Genomic DNA, 19901 nt, shown 5'->3' with positions numbered 1-19901 from the left:
AAATACATCTTTCTAAACTCATAAAGTCAGTACTATCATCTTACCATAATAGTTATTGTTTTATCCTGCACCTTCAGTGCAGTTCCTTCCCCCTCCCCATCCCCATTCAATCAGGTAAAATAAACCAAATACCCAATATTATGAATTCAATTCTGCACCTTCAATGCAGTTATCCTTATTAAACACACTCCCTTTAAAAGTAGTATACATCACATTCACAACTCATCTACACCAAACAACCCCTCTGATCTACTCATGACCAACACTACCACTGGCACTAACAATAACACTAATAACATCACGACCACCAAGCCATACCTCATCATCTTCCCCCTACCCTTCCTCTTCTTTGCCATTTCCCCCTCAACAAGAGAACATGTAATCCCACTCCCAGAAAGAACAACCGGTACTCCACTCCCAGGATGTGTACTTGCACCTACAAAGAACAGTCCTTGTATATGCTGATGTTGAATCCGGGGTCGAAAACATAATACATTTAGAAATGAATGCGAAAGACCGAGTATAGCTCCACTGTCGAGATTGTATTTTGTTTGCCAGGTGAGTGGGGTTTCGATTTTTTCGTGGATGATGTGGTTCGTCAGATTTATTCCCGTTGATGAGAGTATTCTGGAATGGATTTTGGTTCGAATTTGGTTCATCAGAGGATTCCATTTTTGGTCTTGGGCTTGTTGGTGGTCTTTCTCTTTCTCCTGTGCAGATATTCCCAAGGATGAAGAGGAAGGTAAATGTCCCACCGGAACTAATACGACCATTGCATCCCTCCCCTCCGGCGCAGCAGAAGAGTCAATTTTACTAGGTATGTGGATGTAGAATGATGGTTCTTCAGGTACTTCATTCCTTTTGAAGATGGCATCGAAACTTATTTTGTATTCCGTTGCTAGGAAGACGTTATGTGCTTGGAGGGTTGGAACGGTCGTATCCAGACTCCAGAAGAAGGATATCGCACTGCAGGATGTTTCTCTCTTCGTCAAGGATCTCCCGTAGGATGTTTTTGGAAGAAGATTGTTATATGCATATGTTAGATCCGCATTCACTATCACGATGTCGCCGGTCAGGAGGGTATTATCGGCGAGACGCACTCCGGTAGCAGTTCTTTGGTCTGGGGTGAGTTCGATGGATGATACTGTCGTATTCATTAGGTAGGTTGTGTTATACCGCATACTTATTCTCATTAAAGCATCCAGAATCTAACAATATCAGATGGGTCTATATATACGGAGGGATTCAAAGGGGGGGAAGTACCGTTCGAAACCCCCCAACCGGATACCAAATCCCATCGACCAATTCCGAGTATTGTAACAGGGAGTACGTGCCCGGGGCATCAAACGGACTCATTCCTAGATACATACTCGCGAAAGTGAACGCTTGGCGGAGTTTCTCGGAGTGGAAGTATTTGCTCGCTCGGGAGTAGATGCTTTCGAATGGGTGGAGTGATGGTAAAGCGAGGAGGAGATCTAGTCTGAGCATACTCCAGAGGCTGGGGAAGTTTCTGTGTAGGACGTGTTCGCAGGAGAGTGTGTGGTGATGGCCTGATTCGAGCAAGAAGTGAAGGAAGGATTCGAATCCGTGGGGACCCTCGTGGGATTCGATTTGGGATTTCATGGTGGTAAGGTCGGTTGTGAGGTCTAGGGTGGAGAGATCGGGATACCAGATGCGGTAGTTGGGGGTGCATTTCTTGAGGGTTATGCCTTCGGCGGACATGCTGGTGTTGAGGTCGTGGAAGATTTGGTGGAAGAAGGTGGGCATTAGCAGGAGGGAGGGGCCTTGGTCGAAGCGCTGGGGGGGTTAGTCTGTGTGTGTGATGGGGTGCTGGGGATGGGTGGATATACGTAGCCGTTGTCGTGGAGGAGGGAGCATCGGCCGCCGACTTCTGCGTTTTTCTCGACGACTGTCACGCGGTAGCCTTTTTTGGAGAGACGGGCTGCAATGGCGATGCCGCCGACGCCGGCACCTTTTACTTGGTTAGTTATGAAAGGTGGATGGGAATGGGAGGGGGCATACCGACAATGATGGCGGTGGGAGGGTCCATTGGGTGGGAATGGTGGATGATAGTGGGATTGTACAGATGTTATCCCTACAGCTGGGTCCTTTTGTTGTTATGGTCTAGATGAATAGGGCTGTGATGTCATGGCAGTAAACAGTGGGTGGCATAAGGTTTATGTTTGACAGCCAAAGAAGGTTACAACCAAGAGGTTTGTCGAACCAAAGCATGGTTCGCAGACACAATCCTGTATAGGTAAACCTAATGTATCAACCAGTGCTAGAAATATCATCCAATACTATCATGAAATTGATCACTCTTTTTGAAGTAGCAAGAGATTAATTAATCCCCAACTCGTCTGCCTCCCAATCATACGCCAACCTAACCCTATCCCCCATCTCCAACTCCCTCCCCAATCTCTCCTCAAGAATCTCAACCACAGCACCCACATCCACCAACATATTATGCATCTCATCCACCGGCTCCTCCATCAGGACAACATACGGATGATCCCGCATCTTGGCACTCTCATAAAACGTCAAATCCGGTCTCGAAGTCGGCTGGAACTCCACAACCAGTGTATCCGAGGCAGTCCAGAAATGATTATGTAGGGCACTTCCATGAGGCCCAATCACTGCTTTCACGTTTTGCTGCAGATACCTTATAAATGTCCCCATGTCGGAAAAGTCACCGTGGTTGAAAATCTCCAGTTTCTCTTTCTGTCCTCTTCTGTCAAGCACGGATTGAATCCCCACAAGGAGGGTATCCTCGTTGAGGACCTGTCTGCCTCCGTTGCGGGTGAGACCGTTTGATCGCGTCATGTATAAGATTACTTTGCGGTCGGATAGAGGTACATGGTGGAGACTGTCCGGAGCAAGTAACGAGAGTGATTGATGTGTTAGCCAAGGATGAACGAGCGGTGCACGACAGCTCCATATCATCTGTGATGCCACGAAACTCGTATCGCGATGCAGAACATGCTGCTCTGGATATCCGAGGGATTGCCATAACTCCTTGACGGATTTATCACCCCCCCGCCCAATAGCCACATACCCCGGTTGGTAGTCGCGCGATTGAGCAACCACGCGCATAGCCCGGTCGAGAAAATGCTGCAGTGACCAGGAGTCTGGGATATTGGCTAGTAGAACACTTTCATGTGTGGGTGTGTTGCTGCTGGGTAGGACATAGGATGTTGGGGCGAAACTCGACATGCACGAGTCCATAGACCATTTATCGAATGGTGTTGAGGTGGAGAGAGTCACGTTTTCAAATACCTGATGGTCAGTTCAGCTCTACTACTTTGGTGGGAACTTACATAGATCTGGCCGTGTTTTTCAGGGTAGCGTAGTCGGGTGTCGAGTTTGTAGGCCCGATCACGTAGTAGCCAGGTTGTGTTCCACCATGTTTCGGCATCGTGGGGACGGGATGCAGCGAAGAGTGGAGGACTTGTGGTGAATGCTGGGTAGAGGAGTTCTTTGCCGGATGCGGCGTGGGGGAGGGTTTGTGCTAAACATGGTGCGTAGTAGGGTGGGGTTGTAGAGGTGCATTCGGTTAGATGGAGGGGATGGAATGGGTTGGGTGTGTGAGAGGGAAGAGGTGGGCTATTGGGGAGAACTGATGGGGTGGGTTGGTGAGAGGCTTGGACATGGAGAGCTTTGAGGAGGAGAATGAGTAGCGAGGCAGACAGTGCCAGGGATAAGAGGAGGCGACGCATTCTGTTCACAATTTTATGGTGTGGATGTGTGTTAGATATGCTACATATCTGTGGTGTAACTTGGAGTATGACCATCAACAAGACATCCACTGGATAGAGGCAGTCTGCTTGGCACTGTAGATCGCCATGCAGGGGTTGCATATCCTCGTGTTGAGTCATCCTGCACTGTCTGTGTCGGTCCACTCGCACCCACTGACCTCCCTGTCTACCCTCAAATGAAGGCATTGCATTGAGGTAGATCGCAGTTGGTTACGAGTTGACGCAGATAAGATGTGATTAGCTGAAGGATCCCACTGCAAAGCAACAGTGAGGGACCCGTGCTGCAAGCTGACATCTCATCACAATGTGCTGATCATCTCCATTGGCTATGATTTACATAGCGCGGGGAGAGTTCAGATTCGGCACAGATCTGCAGCGTATATCAGGCTGAGCCTTGCACAAACCAACATAACGCAGATGCAGAATCGCCATTAGTCAATTCACAATATCCGTTTTCATACAGCGGACAAACAAAGCTGACTACCGCCCACAAAGAATCTTCTCCACCTGATACGACCACGCAACTGACCTCCGATCGACAGACCTCGCCATATAGCTCGATGCCCAGACTAGCAACGGGCCCATGATAGCCCCTGCGACTACCCATGCCAGAAACAGGACGTGCCAGGCAGACTCATCCTGTCGCGTCTGCCAGAAATCCGTTCCCCATAGGTGCCGACAAACCCCCTCTAGGATACGGTTCCGTATTACCATGATGAATAACGGATGCAGCAGGTAGATCGAGAACGATATAGTCCCCAGGAATTGCGCGACATTGGACTCAAGCGGGGCGCGCACCAATGGAAGATGTCTAAGAGTTCCAACGACAAGAATAGCCCCCATGGCGTGCCAACCCCGGATGCGGATCTCAGGATCTACATAGAAGGGCAGTGCAAGTTGTGATTGGAACCAGAAGTCCGCAGGGAAACTCGAGTCTTGCGGGAGACAGAGTAGAAAGATGCCTATTCCAAAGAGCAGCCCTGGAAGTAGGCTGGTGCATTTTGCAAGTCCGCGATACCTTTTGCCCACTGTGGGTGGAGACAAGTCATCCTGCTGTGCAACATCCACCTCGGCAAAAATGAGTCCTGCCAGGAAGGCCGAGAGAATGGGTGAGCCGAACCACATAAAAACAGCGCCCAGACAGGCCACTGCAACCAGCCGTACCTTGGCCTTGACGGATGCGAGGCCAAGAATTACCAGGTAGATCCCCAGTGAGCAGCGAAATTCATACGAGATCGTCCACAGATGAAAGTTGTACCCCGTCACGTAAAATGGTCCAGTGAGATCAAGAGTAGTGAGAAACGTCATGGTCAGGCAACTGACATGGGGCCCCAGCGCTGACCAGGGCTCCGCTCCCGGGCATCCCTCCTTCGGATTCCCAGGGGTCCAGTCAATGAGCCCAGTGTAAAGAGCCGCATGAGAGACCAGGCACAAGAATAGAACCGGGATGTAGAGTCGGAACCCGCGGCGCAGGACGGATGAGGTCAGTTTCCGATAGAACTGCGCTTGAGATTCCTCCCGTAGTCGGATTATGGAAATTGACACGGCATATCCGGAGATGACGAAAAATAAAAGAACCATAGCCTGGCCTGCGAAAAGCAAACGGAATGGCGGCAGCTGGAACCAGCGTCGATTGTCCTCTGCAGGGATGGTCCAGAATGACCGATAAGGGGGTTCCATCTCGCCCACCGTGAAATGAAACCAAGCCACAATGGCAGCCGCAATGCCACGGAGACCATCCAGCCAGTGTTCTCGGCTGCTAGCCGATAATGCCATAGTGAGGTCAGCTCGTAGAAGGAGAGGTCAAAGTCAACGAGAATTGCGCGGAGCACAACGAATCTCGCGAGGAATGAATTTATGAGCGTGCGGGTGGCCGCATGTTGGGGATCGACAACAGCTGACTGAGTCTCTGCCAAATCCCGACCTGCAGTATTAGCGGGGGTCTTCCTATCGCAGGCCGTCCGATCGGCCACACCGAGGGTCGACCGACGCTATAGTGGATCCTGCAGCTAGACATGCATAATTGACCAGGATGATGTCTTACTGGTGGGTGAATGTATCTAGTGACATGTTCAAAGCCCGAATGGGCTAGATGGGTAAGCCAGCGGATATTAACTCCGCGAGTTATCTGCAACGGATAGGCGTGACGAAGCAGTCAGCAGTGAAACAATACTTTCAATCCATATAATCAGTACAGAGTAAATATGAGAAAGATAAGTGGCTGATGGCGATGCCTAAGAGTGGGTCACCGAGTCCGGCTATGTCAGTCCAGACTAGCACACTGGTATGATACGAGCATCGCAGGTCAGACGACAATCTGTTTATATGTCCACGATTGTAGTGCCAGGTTCGCAAACAGTGCTAGCTATTGCTAGAAACTTCAAGTATTGCCGATCGCGGCAATTGTTGGATCCTTTGTGACACAACACGAAGACATCGCTTCCATTCGGGTATCCATTGGCATCCATACGAGGTCAGACTGATCAGCCACGTCTGAGTATTGCAAGAACCGACTGGAGGAACGCTCCCTAGTGCTTATGTACAGCCTTGCTGGAAACGCAGATCTGCAGCTGCACGCATCCTGACAGCCGATCAGATCTCGGCGTGAGCAGCAACAAGCTAGGATTCGTCACGGCCATGTGCATACCACACAGCAACCGGTCGTAATTGAAAGGTGAAATGTATTGGCATCAGCACTAGGTGGTCCGTCAACGCCATGCTCTATCGCAGAGGTGTACTTGCGATAGACGCTGCGGTGCAGTACCATCTCGCTTGCTAGCCGGTCGAACTTCTTATACTTCCAGCTGCCTGAGCAGTCTTGTAGAAAAGTTCTGCATGAAATTCTTTATCTCAAGATCTGACAGTCCTGAATATGTACTACATACCCAAGCCCCTGAAGCCGCATGGCGTTCACTCTGGCCAGGTATTGGTGTCCCTGACTCGACAGTTTTTAAACTTCCTTGGCTGCATCGTTGCAGCCATTGTATACATATATGGCTTGAAGTATCTCGAACAGCCATTGACATTCGACATGATGGTGAGTATCATGCTTGCGGAGTATTGTCGATGGGGGAACAACAAAAGACGCAAGTATGCGGCCGGTAGTCTCGGACTGGCTGAGAAAGGCAAGTCTAGCGAGCAGAGTCTGGATTGCGTGGCAGCTGTGGTTGGGTATCGGGAAGAGCCTGCCATTTGGCGGCAAGCATTGGAGAGCTATTCCCACGCTCAGAACTGCCGGTTTCTTCTCATTTGTATAGATGGAGATGCAGAGGAGGATCGCGAAATGGTCAATGTGTTTCAAGATGTAAGTGCGCTATTCTGCATCCGAACTATTCTCACATCGACAGGTGTACCCTGAAAGATCAGCTTTGATGCACCTGAATATGCCTTTGGCAGAGATTGCCATGCAGATGGACCGAGTCAGATCAGGCCAGACCCTAGACACAGAGATAATCGCCCAGTGCTGCTCCATCGCAAAGACAGCTCTTGAGAGGAACAACATCAAATTGGTCGGCGACCAGGCAATCACTAGGCTCTGTGTTAGCCAGCCACACATGCACAAGAAGGGTGTGATGTTTACCTCATTCATAATCTCCCTGGTCCTGTCAGACATCCTTGACATCGAATTTCTCTGGACATCCGACTCAGATTCCTTGGTAATGCCAGACACTCTGACGCAAACGATGGCGACGTGTGCCGCAGATCCAGGTATCGGAGGCGCAAGCACGGCACTCACTATCCACAATAGAGATGAAACGGTGATTACCCAGCTCGGAAATGCTGTCTACCTCAACGAACTGTATCTGGCACGATCCTTCACCGGTGCAGCTGCCGCCAACGATTGTCAAAGTGGACCATCTGCTGCCTTTCGCTTCTCTGCTGTCAGCGGAGAGTTGCTTGCCTGGTACAAACAGAGTGTGCTCGGACATTGGATGGTTAGTGATTCCCCTATTCATCATCCATACTGACCCTTTAGGTTGTCAACGAGGATCGACATCTGACAACACGCCTTCTTCTAAAAGGGTGGAGGGTAGTCTTCGCATCCGACGTGATGACTGCCACCGAGTCACCCACAACCTTCAGAAGATGGTTGCTGCAACAGGTATGTGCGTTCAAACATATAGAATCATGTTAACCCCGCAGGTTCGCTGGGCTCGAGCCGTCCACGTCGAAAGCTTCCATCGACCAGACGTCTACCTGAAGCAATCTCCCATCCTGTTCTTCGCTGCTCTCCGACGACAATTTACCGCCTTTGTCATGCCAGCTGCTGTCGTGCTGTACCTCATTTCCGGGGTTCTTCTTCTCCGAGCCTTTTCATTCCAGGATTATTTCTACCGACTGGTCTTGACGATAACGTATCTCGCCCTTCGTAACCCCTATCGACCAACGGCAAAGGAGTGGATGTGGAGTCTTCCTGCGAATTTTTTTTATCATGTCCCGTTGCCTGCAATTCAAGTGTGGAGCTTTCTGACCATTCTTCATGATTCTTGGGGTACTACTGCGAGATCGAGAACGGAGGCTGCAAAGCAGTCGAAGCTGCGTCTGAAGATCTGGGAAGTCGGGTTTTTCGTCTTCTGGATGGGGATCCTGGGAGGTGCTGCCGGTCGGTATGTGGCTACCTCGTTGATGCCAGGCTCGGCGGATGTGGTCACATTTAATATTTTGCTTGGAGTGGTGCCGGTGTGGGTGGTGGGTGGATGGTGGATGGTTGTTGCAAAGTGATGTGCTAAGATCTCACTTGGTGCTTCAAGATGAGGATGTGACTTATTCGAACGTAGATTATGTTGTTTAGTGATACTGAAGGGTGCCAGTATATATGTACGAGAAGAGTTGATAAGGTGACAGCGGACAGGAAAGATGAAGCGATCGCAGGAAAGTCTTGATCACCTGATTGCATGTCTACGTCTGTCACACACCATGAATGAGTTGCCATAGTATCTGTCCAAAACAGTGCCTCATATTGATCAGATCAATGCAGTATACTGCATATGTATTCACCTAACAACATATCTACTTCCTCACCGACGCCAACTTCGACTTGGTCTTCGCCACCGCAGCCTGCTCAGGGAAAATCGTCTTCACACTAGGATGTTCCCGAGTAGCCTCCGCCCAGCGACTAAAGTTCTTCACCTCCGCCAAAGACGCCGACAGTCCAGAATCAATCAGATCATACTCCTCCTTGGCGAAAGCATGAAGACGAATCAAAAACGACCCAAGCAGCACCTCCACCAACGTCAGCTTATCACTACCCCCGAAGAAAGGACCATGGGTCTTCCCCTCCAGTCCCGGGTACAGCAGCGGCTCGATCTCCTTCTTGACGGCGGCGACGAGGGCCTCACCCGCAGCCTTCCGTTCCTCGACAGTGGCACCGCGTAGAGCAGTGTTGTAGTGTGGGGAAACCTTGCTGGAGTAGGTGTCGACGAAGAAGGCGATGCGGGCGCGTTGCAGAGCACCTTCGGGGGTATTGGACGGAGGCACAAGGTGGGAAGGGTGGGTGTCGGCGAGGAATTGAGCGACGATACCGGATTCGGTGATGATTTCGTTGTTGTAGGACAAGGAGGGAACGAGGCCGCGCTGGATTCAGCAAAGTTAGTTGGTGCTGGTAGGGGGAAATCAGGGAACGTACCGGGTTAACTTCGAGGTACCATGGCTCGCGCGGGGTGTCGAGGTCAATGGTGACTTCCTCAAAGGGGAGGCCGAGTTCCTGGAGGACAATGTGGGCGCGGTGTGCCCAGGGGCAGACCCGGTTGGTGTAGAGGATGATCTTGGGGGTAGACATGGTGATGATTGTGCTGAAAGATGAGAAGTGCGGGCTGGCAGGTATAAGAAGGCGTGGAGAAGAGGGGCAGCTGCCCCGCCGCGGCTCGGTCGGGTGCTTTTTGCCGGAGACTATACAGCATTATTAATTCCAGGCTTACCCTGAATTATTAATGTAGCACCGAGCATGGATTGATGCAATATTCGTCATCGGAGAGGATGTCACGCCAGCCACGATCGAGCACGTGCTTGAACTCGAAGTATCCAAAACGGGAAGATATTATCTTACTAATGACTATGGTAATTATCAAAGTGTGAAGGTTTGTATGATAGCATCATTGGGAGTAAGGGTATAATCTATTCTAGATTGGACAAACAGAAGTGCATTGCACAGGGTATCGCTCATAACATAGGAATAAACCGAGCAGGCTTAAGCATAAGGCAAAGATTCTCTGCGAAGCCGACTGGCTCGACGACCAGCATGTTTTTCACGATCGGCTGCTAATGTCTGGGCAAACTTGCTGCGTCGTCGAATCTCCGGTCCCTTCCAGTAGAAAACATAGATTGGAATCGCCACCAACGCAGCAATGCATCCCAGCAGCGTACTACCCCATGCCAGGTGGAACTTGCCACCAATGTTCTCATATAGTGGTGTGGCATACATGGTTGCAATGCCAGCGAGAAAGTCACGGGCAAACCCGTTGCCACCGGTCGCAGAAGCAGAGTACACACCGTAGGCAGCCACCATGTAGTCGATCGTGGCCATGTAGATGGCATAGTTGGCAATGGCAATGAGACAGGCGAAGATCAACGGGGCAATCCATGGTGCATAGGCAGGCCCGATAGACGTCCACGCAAAACCTAGCAACCCAATAGGCTCGAGGGGAGCGAGAAATAAGAGCAAAAGCAGGCGGCGCTCTGCAAAGCGGGCGGCGTTGCCTTCCGTCTTGCGGATTTGGCGCTGTCGCCAAATATCCGGCAGGAAGATAAGGTATGCGATAATATATCCGAGCAGAATAGCACAAAAGGCCAGGCCGTTGGTTAGGGTGTCAAAGCCCCACTGATCAAACACGAGGGTGAAAGATTCTGTGAATGTGAAGATCAGGGCATCGGAGAAACCGGACAGAAGAGACAAGCAGAGAACAATGGGCTCGCGGATAAACATCTCAAAAGGACGCTTCCAGATCCGCAGGATCTCTTTGACGCTCAGGCGGCTCTCCTTCAATTCATTGGGACCGTAGATATTGGGGTCTTCACCGGATTTGCGGCGGCGCTTAGCTTCGCGGTCTATCAGGATGGATGATCTCGTCTCGGGAACTAAGAAAAAGTGCAGGACTTGTGTGAAGCCACCCACGATCAACTGCACCCAAAATACCCAGGGCCACGAGAGATACTGGCCGATGAAACCACCAAACACAGGCCCGATGGTGGATCCACCCACCGACGAGAGGACGACATATGCCACAGCGAACCCCTGATCGTCAATCTCCCACATGTCGGCAGTCATACCCAAGGTGACGGAGCCACCAGCTGAGCTTAGACCTCCCAGAAATCGGCATACCACAATGGTGCCAAAGTTAGGTGCCAGGGCGCAAGGGATTTGCCAGATGTTGACGAGGAACAAACTAAGCTGCATGATCGGCCATCGTCCAAATTCTTCACTCCACGGAGCCCACAGCTCACAACCGAATGCATAGGCAACGAGGAATATCATCTGCCCGACACGCGCCGCTTGCGCGCTAACACCAAACTCATTCTCGATGCCGGTAAGCGCATCCGAGTACACACCGGTGTTGAAGTTCATGGACATCTGAACCATAAAGACGACCGACAGGATGGTCCACTTTTTGTACCACGGAAAGCAAAAGCCGAGTTTATTGTAGCAGTCATCCTCGCTCAGTTCCCGCTTTCCATCAGGCCGCGTCTTCTTCGAGCTATCGGAATCACTCCCGGACGTCGGGTCGGAGGCATGCTCAGCTTGCTGGGTGGTGGGATCGTCCGACTCTGATCTGCGGTTTGCCTTTCCCTTTTTCTCATCGAACATATCTGGATTGGCAGAGATGCCGTTCTGTGGGGGCTCAGAGGCCGACATGATCAAGGGGCAATCGAGTGTAAGGTTTTGCCATGCGGAGGTGGGGAACAAAGCAGTATTATGGAGCCCAGCCAGCACCTTGAGAAGTGAATAGAAGAAGGATTGGATTGGTGATGATGATGGAGTGACGATGAGTCCCAGTGGAATTTGACGGCGTTTTATAGATCGCTGATCCTGTGGATGGCTGCGGTACATCGTTCTTCCTGGGCTCAGCCTGGTGGGTAAAGTGCATGCTGCCATCCATGACATGACGTGAAGGCTTACAGGAGATCCTATTAGCGAATTTCAAGGATAGTACCCAACAGGAATCCGAGAGGCCGTTCGGAACCTGATAAGATGCCGGGTTAGGCGGAAGAGTTCTTCTCCCGCTGGCGTCATAGTTCCGGCCCGTCAGCCCAAGTCTGGGGTTCCAATCAGAGGCGGACTCCGTTTTCTCTGGTCAGAGAGTGCTAGTATCTAATACCTTAGGTAAATAGTATCAAGACCAGGGTGATAACTATTGGCCACTACGGGACGGACCACGGGGTGAGTCGGGATGCTGTCGACAGCAGAGCGGTCTCTGATTGACTGGCTGCCAGGACGGTTTCCCTTCAAACGGCAGAATGTCGGAAGAGGGGTACATCCTGGCGGGATCAGCCCGGGCAGGTTGTCCGTATGCATGGCGAGGCATCTCGGCGTGGTGAGTGGAGGAGCAGCGAGATGCAACATGCAGTTGCTGCGCTCAACCCTTTCTGTCGGGCGGTGAGCGATGACGTCAGACCACCACAGCCATCCGAATATCCACTCACTACTCCGTACTCTCACTCCAGTTTCTCTGCCTCTCCCCCAGTCCTTTCTCCGCGTCCCCCGGCATTTCAGCTGTCCTTCGGTCCCATGACGCAGGGCTTAGCTCGCTTATCAACTGATCCAACGTCATACCTCACTGGTATTGTTCCAACGTCATGATCCATGTGGTCGCTGTCAATGCCGCCCCGATGGCCCTTGCAATGAGATCGGTCAGCCCTGGCTGTCCAGTGCTCATCTTCTTGGCCGTGAAGTTAATTTCAGCCGGCCCGTCGGCTTGAGAAGATGCAGCTATTCCGTCCCTGTCTGCCTCATATCCCGACCTCCGATGCAACCCGACGCAAACCTAATATTAGCCAGATACATCTCGCTGGGTAAGATACATCTTACAAGATCGGTCGGATAGGCGATATCTCATGGTGGACAATCACTGTACTACTTGAACATATCGATTATATCAACAATATCGCTCTATGCCGACCAGGAAGACCACAAGTCAATCATCCCACGCCAACCCACTCATGCGAGTCGAGACGATCGTGGGATGGATTCCGACAATCATGTTTTCTTTTCTGTTCTGTATCTCACCCCGCTCTCCGTTGCCCTAAGTTGGTGGACTGCAGCGAAGGACTTCATCGGCGGATCTCATTGACCAACTCACGACCCACTCTGCATCATCTCTTTCATCCACGCAGGTCAACCAGATCCTCTCTGACTTTGCCATCATATGATTCCGCTTGGTTGCCGTAAGCGCGCAAACAGTCCAGTAGCCATGTCTGCCGCATACTCGGCTCGAGGGACTAATCCGATCCCTCGTCCTGGTTCGCTGTGGGTTCCGCATCCTTCTGCAATGTGGTATTCGAGTCCGACTGTTCACTGGTAGGTGCAGCGCGATGGCGAACTGACCGCACCGTATGCATGCCTGCGTATCACCCTGAGCAGATTCAATCAATCATGTCAAGAGTCTCGCATACAATATAGTACTTCGCGGTGAACATATTTGGTAATGACTTTCCCTGGTGTCAATTTCAACCAGCTCATCGAGGTCAGTCTACTCATGATGTGTACACGGACACTTTTCACATTATTTGACTCTTGCGACATTCATTCTTGCTTTCCTGCTCGGGGAGATAATGCGCCGATATGACCAATCGCTTTCTGGACTTTGCATGGAAAGTCAGCCTATCAACTAAGACCACTTCCCCTGATCTTAACGGTCCCACTCGAACTTCCAATCGTGAATGAGAATGACAATTAACCGCCTGTCTGTAAAGAAATTAGGGCTGTTCATCCATAGCCAATCATAAGATTATTGCACATCGCCATGCCGATTTGTCCGGAGCTGGCGTCAGCCCGAGGCTACCCTTCCGGGTTGGTCGGGAATCTTCGAAAAGCTGCCAACCCATGAAGACCACGTTCCTAGTAGAGATTTTTGAAGAACAATTGAGAATCTTATCACATATCCCTACGGCAGTACATGTTAATTTCATCATGACATGTAGCCACATGAGTGTTAATGATCGGTGAGGGTTCCATTACCGGATAAAGATAATCGGCATATTCCGACACGGGACCGGAGGATTCTATGCAGCCGGACTCGCAATCTATGGAAACTCGTCGAAACAGTCATCGGAATTAAGGTATGCCCCTAGGAAAGTGGAGATATCTACATTCCTCCGGATCATCCGACTGATGGATAGCCAGTCTGGCTAGTCAGATATCCTTAGGTAGGGACAGCAAAGAAATTCCTAGGTAAGTAGCCAACTTCTTGAAAGGCAGTGCGCTGTTAACCGAGCATGCAATACTCAATTACCTCCCCAGTTGTTGCCAGGTGTGGATGCTATAGGTAAGATCGAGAAAAATACCTTGGTGGGTATCCGGTTACCCTGTCAACACATTCATCCTGGTCAATCAGACCTACAGCAACAGACACAGCACACAATCTACTGGCATATACTAAGTCGACCTCAGCGACATGTGAACCATCAGAGGCTTCTTCTCCCACACGATGAATGTCTTTTGGTCGGTCCAGCCTTCATTCATCTTGGTGTCTTTTATATCGAAATGCCACAGCAGCTTGGACATAATGAGTCGCATTTCATGCCACGCGAGACTGCGGAAGTGTCAGCTGTTATAAATGTTGTCAAATAGTGAATGCCTACTTCTGCCCAAGACAGTTTTGCGGTCCCATGGAAAACGGCTGGAAGGCGTCCTTGTGGTCTCCCTCGAAGGCGGCATCCAAGCCCAGCCACCGCTCAGGACGGTATTCCTCAGGTCGACTGAAGTTGTGAGGGGACCGGTTGGCGGCATAGTTACTGACGTACACCATTGTCTATCCAACTTAGCAATGAATAATATCAGCAGGAAGACATACCCCGCCTGGAATCATATCGTTGCAGATATTCACTCCGCCTGATGGCACGAGCCTCGGAAGCCCCACAGCTGCAGCAGGGTAGAGGCGCATCGACTCCAGGATGCACGCATCAAGGTACTCCAATCTGGTCACAGCTGTCGGAGTGATTTCATCTTCGCTGGCGAAAGCATCGCGGATCTCACCCACCAGGCGCTTCATCGCCAACGGCTCCCGCAGGAGAAAATAGACTAGGCCACTGAGCACGGTTGCGGTGGTTTCGCTACCGGCCATCATGAGAGCAAACGCATTGGAATGCATCTCTGGAACTGTCAGTCGCACATCCTCTTTCTCCTGCAACACAAAGCGCCAAATATCCGGGTTGGTGCTGTCAGTGCGAGCTAACCGGCGATCGACCATGTCGGCGGAGAATTGGAAATGTTCCATCAGCTTCTTCCGCGTCGCTGTCAAGAGCTCCACGGCTCGTCCGATCAGGGCCAGCTTCCTTAAGACACACCGAATGGCCATGAATTTGATTCCCGTCATGCTTGCTCTGACCCAAGGCACGTATGTTTGGTTGTCCAGCAGATGGAGCGATTCACCGAACGTCATGTCGGCCTGTAAATCAAAGGTGGTGAAGTTGAGCATGTCGACCAGATTGAACGTTGCTACCGAGCCGTTTTGCGCTATGAGGTTTCGGATTGCCGACATCATGTGGTTGACGTGTCTCAAGAGAAGGTCCTCTTGCTCGCGGAGGGCGCGCGCTGAGAAGCCGCGCAGCAATATCCTTCGCATTCTGGCATGGGTGGCACCATTGGCTGAAGCAACGTGCACGACACCGTTGGGAGCTTCTCCGAAAAAGTCAGGATCTTTCAAAAAGGTGCCCCGATGACGGTTATAGATATCTTTCCAAGCTTGTCCATCAGTGTAGGACAGTTCGTTCGGACCAACTCGCACCACGTCGCCGTATTTGAGATGCAAGTCGTGACTATATTTGACGTATGTTCCTTGCATGACGCAATAGATGCGGGGAAGATCGCTAATGGCCCAGTGCCATGGACCCGGATATTTACGCAGGGGATGGAAAAATAAGCAGTAAAGGGCATGGAGAAACTGCAGCAGTCAGACTCTGTCTAGTATGGGTGCGGTTACTGACATAGATCACTGGCAGCAGCATCAGTGCCACCATGCTTATATTGCAAATCGCCGTGACAGACATGTTGGCAGATCTTCCACTACGATACTTACAATTAAAAACAAAGCATCATTCCGTCCAAGAACAATGTGCGATTTATAGTCTCAGATACGCGTGAGCTTATGAGGGATAAAGCAGGATACAATCATGTGTTCCGGTTACAGTTCACCCAAGCGCAGGTCCCAGGGGAACCAGAGGGTTTGCTGCCAAGGAGGCACGCCTGATCGTACACATGGAACCCGATAGCCTTGTCTTAAAGCATCCGGCGCCAGGATATGAAAATCCGGATTGCTGTCGAGTCTAGAAAGATAGTGTTACTACCCGGGAAGCTACCAGCTGGGTTACTTAGAGTTTAAGACGGCCGGTTCCATGGTTGGCAGCGAAGTTATTTGAAGCAGCTTAGGTTCTGTGGGATAAATTATGGGAGAGATTAGCAGTATTGTCGTCTGGCACATGTTGGTAATGCCATCTACAGAGGTCACATGCGTGATTACCTGGACTTCTTTTCTACATGCTTTTTGGATCTTCTGATGGGCATCATAGGTTGCACCACACTGGGTGCAGCATCGCTACTGATCGAGTCGGCGTAACTCTTTTAAGCTATTCTTCCATTCCGGAGGCCCAGGCACCTGTCAATCCCAGTAAAGTCGAGGATAATAGATCTGGACAAGACCACATGAAGCATTACATCATATGGTGTCACATTCAAACGCTGCATAACTACCAATTCGATGAATTGCCCGAAATCAATCAAGCTACCAATACATTCTGCAGACCTTAACCAAGCTGCAGCACCAAACCATCCTTAATCGACTGGATCATATCCGCAGTCAATGGATCCTGCTTCGAGAAACTCCTTCTCTTTCGCTCCTGGCTAGAAAACGTCGTGATATCCAAAGCATCTCCCCCAACTTGTGTCTTGCGAATTCCCCCATACCCCAAGAGACGGTTCTTCTTCTCATACGCCTTCAACGCAGCCATCCACTTCCATGGATCTTTATTCCCCGTCGGCAAGACAACATCCTCCTGCTCTGCCTCTTCCTCCGCCTCGGCAATAATCTCATCCATATTCGACGGTCCATGCATGGTGATGTTCCGCCGGGTGGCATACGCAACCAAATACGGCACGAAATTCTGGCCACGATACGAGACGCCTTTTCGGGACTTGGTCTGGATCTCCGGGTCGGGGATCTCAAAATCCGACCGCTTCGTCTTGACTTCATCCGCATACATTCCCATCACGAAGCCAAGATTCCGCACATCGGAATTGGGGCCCAATTGGCCCTGTTTCTCCAACTCAGCCAACATGCACAGAAACATATGCTCGAACAGGATTTGAGTCTCGTCGAGGATCCCACCATCATCAATCCTATAAACCCATTAGCATCACCCTCCTTTCTTCTTCGCAACTCAGCCAATTCCCGGAGAGATAGAGAGAGAGAGACATACATCATCATCGGCGCGACCCAATTCCCCACAACCAACCACCCCAACCCTTCACAAACCGCCCACATCCCCCTCCAATCGGCCTTTCCCATCGCATCCCGAAAATCCAACAACGCATTCTGCACCACCTCCAACGCCCCCATCCCCGCATGATCATTAAACGTATACATCCCGAACGAATCCGGATCCCGTAGATCAATCATAATCCGGTACGTGATCATCTTCTCCAACCCGGCTTTGCTGAATGTATACGGGTGATCGGGGTGCTCGGGGAGAGGTTTAAAGCACACGCAGGTTTTTCCCCCGTCGCATTCGGGGGGGATTTCTTCTTCGTTGGACTCGGAGAGGTCATCGTTGGGATTGGATCCGGGACGTGTACAGATGCAGATGTAGGTGTATGCGTCTGGTGTTTCGGAGAGGAATTTGTGGTAGGCGGAATCGGCGTTGGCGGAGGCGGAGAGTTTGGACCATCGGGGGGACATTTTTATTCCTTTTGTGTGTATGTGTTTGGGATGAATTGTTGAATTGCGAGAGTTGGGAGTGCAAGGAGGAGATGGGACAAAGGGGAGGGATATATCTTCTAAATATCAGATCAATCAGATTCAAGTCGAGTAGACACGCGAAGTGACGCGTTGTTTTGGTGGTGTCATTGTTGCGGGTGTAACCCGTCACAGTGATGTGGACAGTCTACACATTAATATTACACAGTATGCTGCATAGCATTATGCAGTGGCGAATGGCGAAAATTAATATCATCTTATCCGGATAGAGTAATGACATGAGGTGTATTTATTTCTCCAATTTACCCACCTCATACACAATCGTACAAAGTAGTACTAGTTACCTGACACAGTACTGCTTACAGAACTAACCAATCAGGTAACGTAATCGGACACCGAGCCGGCGGACGCCGCGCCGCGTCTTGCACCCTCAACATCTTGAAGTCGAAGAACTCGCCCAAACCGCCCTGTTTCGCAGTATTATCGTGATTCCTTGGTGTTTCTTTTCGTATATCAATATGGCCGATACAAACGAACGTTTAAATCTCGCCGTCAAGGCCTTTGAGAGTGGGAAATTCTCTACAAAGGCCGCTTGCGCTGCCGCGTTTGACGTCAAGATAAGCACTTTTAAAGATCGTTTAAATGGCATCAAATCACATACTGAAAAAGATGCTAATTGTAGGAAGCTATCTACAATTGAAGAAAACACATTAAAGCAGTGGCTTCTTGATATGGCCTACCGTGGACTGCCTCTTAAAATCTGCGATGCTCGATTCTCTGCCCAGCTGCTTTATCAAGCAAAGTTGAAGCCAAATCAGCATGATACTATATCGGAACGCTGGATTACTTGCTTTATTAAACGTCATCCGGAATTGACGTCCAAATTCACGTCGAAGTATGACTATCAACGTGCTAAATGTGAGGATCCTTATCTTATTCAGAGATGGTTCGACCTCGTTTGCAAGACAGTCCAAAAATATGGCATTCTCGATGAAGATATATGGAATATGGATGAAACTGGATTCCAGATAGGAGTTGCTTCAACTGCTCGTGTAATCTGTGGCTCGGAAACACGAGAATCGCGTGCCAAGTGTATATAACCAGGAAACCGCGAATGGGTGACTTCAATTGTTGCAATCTCAGCCTCAGGAGCAGTACTTTCACTGCAGATTATCTTTGCAGCGCAGAATCATCAATCAATATAATATGAAGTCTGCCCAAAATCTTATCATCTGAGTATCAGCGGAAATGGCTGGACTACTAATGAGCTTGGCTTTGACTGGCTTCAGAACGTGTTTGACCGGTATACGGCTTCAAAAACTGTTGGTGATTATCGTTTGTTGATCCTTGACGGCCACAGCAGCCATGCAACTCAGTAATTTGATCAGTTCTGTACAGCTCGGAAAATAATTCCTTTATATATGCCTGCCCACTCGTCCCACAAACTGCAGCCGCTTGACGTTGCTTGCTTTGGGCCGTTAAAGTTATATGGTCAGCGTATATCTGAGGCTATTCGTTATGGAGAGAAATCAATTACAAAGCTTGATTTTCTACAGCTATATCACAGTGTACACGCCAAGGCCTTCTCCAATATCAATATACTCAGTGGGTTCCGTGCCACCGGTCTCGTTCCTTTTAATCCTCAAAAATTGCTTGCAACGTTACGGATTCAACTAAAAACACCAACTCCACCGACATCCTCGCATTCTAATCAGTCTTTTTATCTCGGAAAAACGCCTGCAAATTTGTATAAGCTTGGAAGATAGAGACAAGAACTACAAGAACTTGCAGATCAAGGTCTGGCGTCAATAGTTTCACACGAAGTTATTGAAAAAGTGATCAAGGCTGCGGAACAGTCTATGCAGAACGCAGTCCTGCTTCAACAACAAGTTAAGCAGTTCCAGTCTATATAAGCAAGTAAGAAAGGGAAGGCAAAGGCCTCACGTCGCTATATACAGTAAGGAGGCACTTTAACGGGCCAAGAGGGCTTTGATATAGCTCAGGCGCGAGAAAATGAAGCAAT

The 19901-nt window shown here is 50.1% G+C and overlaps 9 protein-coding genes across 9 annotated transcripts; 1 reads left to right on the top strand and 8 right to left on the bottom strand.

Annotated features, from left to right (window-relative positions):
* Positions 1-187: 187 nt before the first annotated feature.
* BO94DRAFT_505275 (phytoene desaturase family protein) lies at positions 188-2050 on the bottom strand (the record flags this gene model as incomplete). The annotated part of the gene is made up of 4 exons (XM_025609535.1): positions 188-1208; positions 1264-1797; positions 1851-1972; positions 2023-2050. 4 exons carry the CDS (start codon positions 2048-2050, stop codon positions 216-218), a joined length of 1677 nt encoding a protein of 558 aa, XP_025472951.1. The 3' UTR covers positions 188-215.
* A 290-nt stretch (positions 2051-2340) lies between these two features.
* Positions 2341-3716, bottom strand: BO94DRAFT_551903 (uncharacterized protein; the record flags this gene model as incomplete). The annotated part of the gene is made up of 2 exons (XM_025613562.1): positions 2341-3276; positions 3318-3716. The coding sequence occupies 2 exons, from the start codon at positions 3714-3716 to the stop codon at positions 2341-2343; spliced, it is 1335 nt and encodes a 444-aa protein (XP_025472950.1).
* A 519-nt stretch (positions 3717-4235) lies between these two features.
* On the bottom strand, positions 4236-5531 carry BO94DRAFT_541034 (acyltransferase family protein; the record flags this gene model as incomplete). Its single annotated transcript, XM_025613028.1, has 1 exon — positions 4236-5531. One exon carries the CDS (start codon positions 5529-5531, stop codon positions 4236-4238), a length of 1296 nt encoding a protein of 431 aa, XP_025472949.1.
* A 1096-nt stretch (positions 5532-6627) lies between these two features.
* On the top strand, positions 6628-8889 carry BO94DRAFT_591763 (glycosyltransferase family 2 protein; the record flags this gene model as incomplete). The annotated part of the gene is made up of 4 exons (XM_025616129.1): positions 6628-7059; positions 7103-7690; positions 7732-7857; positions 7899-8889. The coding sequence occupies 4 exons, from the start codon at positions 6628-6630 to the stop codon at positions 8475-8477; spliced, it is 1725 nt and encodes a 574-aa protein (XP_025472948.1). The 3' UTR covers positions 8478-8889.
* BO94DRAFT_551900 (glutathione S-transferase family protein) lies at positions 8766-9534 on the bottom strand (the record flags this gene model as incomplete). Its single annotated transcript, XM_025613561.1, has 2 exons — positions 8766-9329; positions 9382-9534. 2 exons carry the CDS (start codon positions 9532-9534, stop codon positions 8766-8768), a joined length of 717 nt encoding a protein of 238 aa, XP_025472947.1.
* A 408-nt stretch (positions 9535-9942) lies between these two features.
* BO94DRAFT_541031 (MFS general substrate transporter) lies at positions 9943-11604 on the bottom strand (the record flags this gene model as incomplete). The annotated part of the gene is made up of 1 exon (XM_025613027.1): positions 9943-11604. The coding sequence occupies one exon, from the start codon at positions 11602-11604 to the stop codon at positions 9943-9945; it is 1662 nt and encodes a 553-aa protein (XP_025472946.1).
* Positions 11605-11956: 352 nt separating this feature from the next.
* On the bottom strand, positions 11957-12416 carry BO94DRAFT_1971 (uncharacterized protein). The gene has a single exon (XM_025606079.1). The coding sequence runs from the start codon at positions 12310-12312 to the stop codon at positions 12061-12063; it is 252 nt and encodes an 83-aa protein (XP_025472945.1). The 5' UTR covers positions 12313-12416; the 3' UTR covers positions 11957-12060.
* Positions 12417-14343: 1927 nt separating this feature from the next.
* On the bottom strand, positions 14344-15956 carry BO94DRAFT_551898 (cytochrome P450; the record flags this gene model as incomplete). The annotated part of the gene is made up of 4 exons (XM_025613560.1): positions 14344-14500; positions 14550-14719; positions 14762-15850; positions 15894-15956. 4 exons carry the CDS (start codon positions 15954-15956, stop codon positions 14344-14346), a joined length of 1479 nt encoding a protein of 492 aa, XP_025472944.1.
* Positions 15957-16632: 676 nt separating this feature from the next.
* On the bottom strand, positions 16633-18119 carry BO94DRAFT_570544 (uncharacterized protein). The gene is made up of 2 exons (XM_025614820.1): positions 17382-18119; positions 16633-17301 (listed from the first exon to the last, which is right to left on the bottom strand). The coding sequence occupies exons 1-2, from the start codon at positions 17858-17860 to the stop codon at positions 16710-16712; spliced, it is 1071 nt and encodes a 356-aa protein (XP_025472943.1). The 5' UTR covers positions 17861-18119; the 3' UTR covers positions 16633-16709.
* Positions 18120-19901: the final 1782 nt, after the last annotated feature.

Source organism: Aspergillus sclerotioniger (genome assembly GCF_003184525.1).
Source record: "Aspergillus sclerotioniger CBS 115572 chromosome Unknown BO94scaffold_1, whole genome shotgun sequence".
NCBI lineage: Eukaryota > Fungi > Ascomycota > Eurotiomycetes > Eurotiales > Aspergillaceae > Aspergillus > Aspergillus sclerotioniger.
The sequence above is the reverse complement of the archived record's forward strand: the minus strand, read 5'-3'. Positions and strand labels throughout refer to the sequence as shown.

What these genes read in the sequence shown, in the direction of transcription:
- BO94DRAFT_570544 (XM_025614820.1), bottom strand. Translation starts at nt 17,860, where the DNA reads ATGTCCCCCCGATGGTCCAAACTCTCCGCCTCCGCCAACGCCGATTCC. An exon ending in TGGGTCGCGCCGATGATGAT is followed by an intron (nt 17,302 to 17,381) that starts GTATGTCTCTCT and finishes ATGGGTTTATAG; the next exon opens with GATTGATGATGGTGGGATCC.
- BO94DRAFT_1971 (XM_025606079.1), bottom strand. Translation starts at nt 12,312, where the DNA reads ATGTTGCATCTCGCTGCTCCTCCACTCACCACGCCGAGATGCCTCGCC.